Here is a 6,355-nt window from a genome sequence, read left to right as displayed (position 1 = left end):
TAAGCGTAGGTATTGTTTTATGCATTGCACAATTTGTAAACAGTAATTTTCACATTTTCCCTGATTCATCTTCATTTTGAGCTTTGAGTTTAATTTTAATTCAATCTCGAGTCAATCGTGTAAGGAACTAACTAGAAAAATAAAATTGAGATTCCACTACAATTTTATTTTATTTTATTGAAGATTTTTTTTTTGGTTTTTAATTTCTACGAAATGATTTGGCCAATGAGAGTGCAATGCAATTTTGTAGAGAATCCTTTCACAAGAGTGATTCATTTCGGGAAAAATTACAGAAAATAATAATAAATTGCGTATACCTATACCCAACTTATAGTTATATAGGCACCGATTTGTCAATTTTCATAGAAATACCCATTGAAACGTGTCACACTCATAGTTATTTGGATAATTATCACCTTAAGCTAACTCGAATTCGCAATTTTTCTATAAATACGTTACGTAATTTCGAAGATTCATTCATCACAAAAAATCACAACTCACAAGGTTTCTATGTGACAAAATGTAAGGTCCATTTCATTAACACATAGATTACCTACGATGATCAATATTGACCAGACGCAAACTACTTAAAAATGTTCACCAATTAACACATCTTAGGTATACATTTCAATTAAAGCAATGTTGGATCTTATGTACCACGTACCTACCTACCTATTTATCGTCTCACTCATCGTCAATTCCTCGAAACCGTAAGTTTTAATTTTCAAAGTTAAAAACAAAAGCATCTGCTGGTTCGAATTTTGAAACAGGTTCACATTCTCAATCTAGAAGATTCTAATTACCCCTACGGGTTGAAAACTTGTTCGAAAGGACATTTTCGAGTTAATAAATTACCCTAAAAAGTTGCTCTTACATTGTAGCTGCTGCAGATGCACCTTGAGACGTATTTCGTGCTTCGATTGAAGATGAGGCCGATAAACACGTAAAATGCGTCAGGTCAAATCTAGTTTTGCTCGAGAAGATGCTGCGTGCGAGATCACAACTGTAATAGGCCTACGTTTTTTTGTTTTTTTTTCTCTACTCAAAGGATTAATGACCTTCATTTGAATAACTGCATCATTTTGTTGCTAGTAGTGCATTACCCTTCTACTTCTTTGAAGAAGCACATTCTTTACGTAAGCCTTGCTACTCAAGCCTTGGACTTCATTATCGGTCACATAATAAAAAAATAAGCGGAAACCCCACGTCCATTATACCTATAGGTGATTTTTTTTTCGTCGTAAGATTATTCATTACTTTGTAAGTGTCAGTTGGTGACATATATCGTGATCGTGAAGTGGTAAAATTAATATCAAAAATATACCTACAATAATGAATACGGTGAGTACCTGGAACATTTTTATTAATAAAACTTAACACGCGCGATTAAAAGTTTTTCATTTTTTTTTCAATTATTGGTAAATTTTTATTTTTATTTTTTTCGTTTTTTTAAATTTAATTTTTTTTCAATATTAAATTAAATTTGAATTTTATATTTTACTCTTTTCCCAATTGGCAGAATTTTTCAAAATAAATGCTACTTTTTTGAGTTCTCTTTGATTCATCTGTCTGCTTTGTGCTTACTTATTATTTTTGTAATACTCGTACCTATACCTACTACAACTATTAATTGCTTCTGCCTTGATAAAAGAAATGGCATAAAATGCATATTTTTCGAATTGCATTAATTTTACTATTTTGATTATTATTTTTGGTTTTCAATATCCAATAATGATGGATGATAATGAATGACTTTCTGGAGGAAAAGAAGCACCTATTTCGATACATTAATTAAATAATGTTGAATTATAATGGAGATACTAAATGGTCGTTCACATGATCCATTATCTATAGTCATTAAAAATATTGAAAATTTCCTATCAATGATCCTAATCAATCTCTCATTTTTAAAGGTAACCAGTTCTTTCGTGATTTTATCATCTTTACTATGCATCGCATACGCCTACCCTGCAAATATCCCAATCGAGAGAGATTTGAATACCGCAGAAACAATTTGGGATATATTTAATCAAGGAGGAAGAGGATACAGCGGATGGGGTACTGGAGTGCAATCAAATCCTGTCGTAGCAAATCCCTACACTAGTTATCCTACTAGTTATGCTGCTTATCCTACTTATGCAACGTACGGAGTCGGAAACAACTATTATGGCAAATATCCTTCCGTAGGATCAGTAGGATCAGTGGGCTCTGTATATCCTGGTTACGCTAGTGGATTCCCAACTTATGAAAATTATGCCGTTCACGGAGGTCACGGATTTGGAAAATACGGAAAATATTAAATTATAAATGAGCCAAAATGATATTTCAAGTTTTTTTCCCTTAATTTTTCGATACCTCATTTTTGTATCAAACGTTTTTGTATAAAAAGGTTATATTTTGTATAATCTCGTAATTTATAATATCATTATGTATTCTTGATTTTAAAAAATGAAATAAATTTTTAAAATCAATTCTTACGCGAATGTTGTACTTTTTATACTACCTACCTTAGGTACCTAGATATATTTATCTATGCTATTAGTCTATCATAAAAAATGCATTCATCTTGGCCAATTTCAATAATTTACCGGAACGATATTTTCTGAACATCGATAAGCTGAAAGCTATTACTTATTCTGTTATATAGGCTCGCTATTAGGCCTATAGTATTTGAGATTATTATTATTTGATGTGAAAGTGTGAAATGAGAAAATTATACCTACTTATTTTATTCTTTAAAAAAATGTTTATTTTACAAGATGAACAGGATTTGATGTAGGTATTCCGGATTTTATATTGTTGAGAATAGGTAATTGAAGAGAGTTGAAATTTTTAATATTTTAATCAATATGAAAATTAGCTCTATTGTCGAGTAAGAAAAGCAGTTCGTATCAATTTTATAGTTTTATCCTATCGTAGTATCTGACGATCCGTTACACGACTACATCGAGTGTTATCTGCCTACTTGAACTTACACTTGAAATTTTCATTATTTTATCTTCGAGAAAAATTATTTTGGAATGCTACTTTTTTGTCTTATCAACTAGTTGGTTACCTTGACCATGAAAAAAAAATGAAAAAGCACGAGTAGAGATGTAAAGGTAGGAAACTGATGATCATCACTCGTCCCATTAACAATTTTGCACCAGTTTCGATTGAAATGAGAAGTTTTTGAATTTATGATTCGTCGTTGTAGATCGAAATGAATGAACTTTTGCAATTCATTTCTGTATTTTCACAATTTTACGTGCATGTACATAGTATGGTGATCGAAAGTTTGCTCATACTTGATGAAAGGGATAGACGATGGATTATTTTTTTGAAAGAACCTAAACGTGAAATCTGAAATTTTGATAGTGAATAATTTCATGTTATGAGACGAACAATTCATAATAATTAATATCATAAGGATATAGGTTCAGAAAGTCCCCTCCCGCGTACGAACGAGTCAAAATTCGATAAGTCAAAAAATTCCAAATTTAATTTTTAGATTGTTTGAAGTACACAATAACATTTTATAATCATCGCTGCATACCTTTGAACACAGCTTTTAAACAGATTTTGAATGGATATTGAATTTAAAAATTGTTTGAGCAATTTTTCTGATTATAAATTATGTACCTAGACCTACCTACTCTATTCTCACTCTTTTCAAATTTTGTTTCAGTCGAAATGGCATTCCTTTGGTGTTACTTTACTCCTTTTGTTTCTATAAAATTACGTAACAGTGATCCCAAAGTTCATGCAAATGTGATAAGCTATCTGCTCAATAATTTGTATTTATTCGTGCTCGATGAATTAATGTCAAGTTAATTGCACACAATTAAAAATAAATTACATTTTACTTCGATAAAAATAAAAAATATTAAGGAGAAAAAAAATTACGTCAAAGTGTAACACTGATTGGAAACTGATAACAAGAAAAGCTGTCTGCTGAAAACACTTTAAAGCAAAATTATCAAGGTTAACGCAGCTTTTTTGAGGAAGAGGAATTAATTCGAAAATGGTTCAAATAGAAACTTTTTATTCGTTTTTATAAAATAAATGTTCGATATTAAATTCGCGAGTGTACTTAATATGATATCTAGTCTTCAAAACTGAATCTTGGTACAATTCGTAAAAGTAAGTTGATATTGCATATCTTTTAGTTGTTATGTAATTTTCATTCGTATAAAGGTCATTCTTATTACTCATTTGAAAAATTATCGAATTACAATTTCAATTGAGATAGTTCTTGAATCAAACGCGTTCGGGTGCAGTTGTGATATAAAGTAATGCATCGGTGATGCCAATAATTTATTTATTTCATAGTGATCTTATTTTTTCAGCTATTTTCAAGTGAATTCAATCATGGTGCTTTCTGCAAGAATTTTTTCTCGCGTTATTGGTTCGTATAACTTAAAGTGTTACATTTTTATCGTACTTTTATGGTTTATTTCAAATTTGGTGTTCGTTGTTTTCAGGTCAACAGTTGAGTAATGTTCGATACAGCAGCAACGCGTATTCGGCTACGAGGCCAAATTTAAAACTCACTGCCAGTACTAAAGTTATTTGCCAAGGTTTCACCGGTAAACAGGGCACTTTCCATAGCAAACAAGCATTAGAATATGGTACAAAAGTCGTCGGTGGTGTTTCACCTGGCAAAGGTGGTAAAACACATCTAGACCTACCCGTATTTAATTCCGTCAGAGAGGTAATTTTGCGAAAAACTATTTAAATGAATATTTTTTTTATTAATACATTCTTCTTCTATAGATAAATAACGTCCTTTGAACTTTAACTTTTATCTCTCTTTTACAAACAATGTTTATTTGTGTATATTTTCGTATCGAAATGACGTATTGTGTTATAATCGCTTATCATCGATGTATAAATTCTCTTCCGCTAGGCGAAAGATGCCACTAATGCTGATGCTACCGTTATTTACGTACCTCCGGCAGGCGCTGCTAAAGCAATCATCGAAGCTATCGAAGCTGAAATGCCTTTGATTGTATGTATTACCGAAGGTATCCCACAACAGGATATGGTTAAAGTAAAACATCTATTAGTTAGACAAAATAAATCTAGATTGATTGGCCCAAATTGTCCCGGTATCATCGCCCCCGAGCAAGTATGTAATGTTTTCCCTCGTGTTATTATTCATCCATCATCTTCGACGTATACCTAACATGTGATTTCAATTTCAACGTGTTCTCTAGTGTAAAATCGGTATAATGCCCGGCCACGTGCATCAAAAAGGAGTAATTGGTATCGTATCACGGTCGGGTACTCTGACGTATGAAGCAGTTCACCAGACAACGCAGGTTATTAAGATTCAATTTTAGTCACGCGAACTTAATTAGCACTCTTGTCTGAGTTCCATTTAAATTACAGGTCGGATTAGGGCAAACTCTATGCGTTGGTATTGGCGGTGATCCGTTCAATGGTACCGATTTTATTGACTGTTTAGAAGTATTTTTACAAGATCCAGAAACCAAGGGTATTATTTTGATAGGAGAAATTGGAGGAGTTGCCGAAGAAAATGCCGCCGATTATTTAACACAGTACAACTCAGTACGTGATTATTTTTTTCACATTTTATCGACGTTTTCAACGCCAGTTGAATAATTAATAAATCGTATTTTTGTTTTCAGGGTCCTAATGCTAAACCAGTGGTTTCATTCATTGCTGGATTAACCGCACCTCCTGGAAGACGTATGGGTCACGCCGGAGCTATTATTTCGGGTGGAAAAGGAGGAGCTCAAGATAAAATTAACGCCTTAGAAAAAGTAAGCTTTTGTAACACATTTTTTTCCAATTTATCGAATCACTTTGTAATGTTTTTCTTTCGTTACTTCAGGCCGGTGTTGTTGTGACGAGGAGTCCTGCACAAATGGGTACAGAATTATTGAAATGTATGCGACAGAAAAATCTCGCCTAAAGCCTCGGTTGTTATTATTATTTTACTGCGTCGGGATTATTCTCTAAGATTTATCTCTCTCTTTCACTGGAACAATTTGCACACCGCGTTTTGTACTTTTTATTTCATGTAATATCGTTACATTTTTCTGTTTTGTTGAATTTGAATGCTTTTTTGATGTATTATGTACTCGTATATTGTACGAATATTTATTACGTAATTATTATTCTAACGTAGTTGAAAAAAAAAATTGAAATAAATATTGTCTTGCTAAATTCCAGCGAAATTTGGGGATACGATTTATTTTATTGTTTAAACGTAGCTAATTATTATGGGTAATTTTCGTTAAATTGGATGAAGTTTCCTTTTTTTTTTTTTTTGAAAGATTTCTGTTTATGGGAGGAAGGCAGGAAGGAACGAATTTATTTATTTGTAGGAAGGAGGGGAGGGAGGGGT

At 32.2% G+C, this 6,355-nt stretch overlaps 2 protein-coding genes across 3 annotated transcripts; both read left to right on the top strand.

The window, feature by feature from the left end:
• Window positions 1-736: 736 nt before the first annotated feature.
• On the top strand, window positions 737-2,477 carry LOC135843462 (uncharacterized). The gene is made up of 2 exons (XM_065361368.1): window positions 737-1,341; window positions 1,914-2,477. The coding sequence occupies exons 1-2, from the start codon at window positions 1,333-1,335 to the stop codon at window positions 2,298-2,300; spliced, it is 396 nt and encodes a 131-aa protein (XP_065217440.1). The 5' UTR covers window positions 737-1,332; the 3' UTR covers window positions 2,301-2,477.
• A 1,474-nt stretch (window positions 2,478-3,951) lies between these two features.
• Scsalpha1 (Succinyl-coenzyme A synthetase alpha subunit 1) lies at window positions 3,952-6,185 on the top strand. 2 transcript variants are annotated; one of them, XM_065361366.1, is made up of 8 exons: window positions 3,952-4,122; window positions 4,329-4,387; window positions 4,464-4,693; window positions 4,889-5,110; window positions 5,199-5,303; window positions 5,374-5,553; window positions 5,634-5,768; window positions 5,840-6,185. In XM_065361366.1, exons 2-8 carry the CDS (start codon window positions 4,351-4,353, stop codon window positions 5,918-5,920), a joined length of 990 nt encoding a protein of 329 aa, XP_065217438.1. In that variant the 5' UTR covers window positions 3,952-4,122; window positions 4,329-4,350; the 3' UTR covers window positions 5,921-6,185. The 2 variants fall into 2 exon arrangements, with proteins under 2 accessions (XP_065217438.1, XP_065217439.1); XM_065361367.1 differs by lacking the exon at window positions 3,952-4,122 and having other exon boundaries at window positions 4,218-4,387.
• The last annotated feature ends 170 nt before the right edge of the window (window positions 6,186-6,355 follow it).

This window comes from Planococcus citri, chromosome 4 (assembly GCF_950023065.1).
Source record: "Planococcus citri chromosome 4, ihPlaCitr1.1, whole genome shotgun sequence".
Taxonomy (NCBI): domain Eukaryota; kingdom Metazoa; phylum Arthropoda; class Insecta; order Hemiptera; family Pseudococcidae; genus Planococcus; species Planococcus citri.
This window is presented reverse-complemented; position numbering and strand designations above follow the sequence as displayed.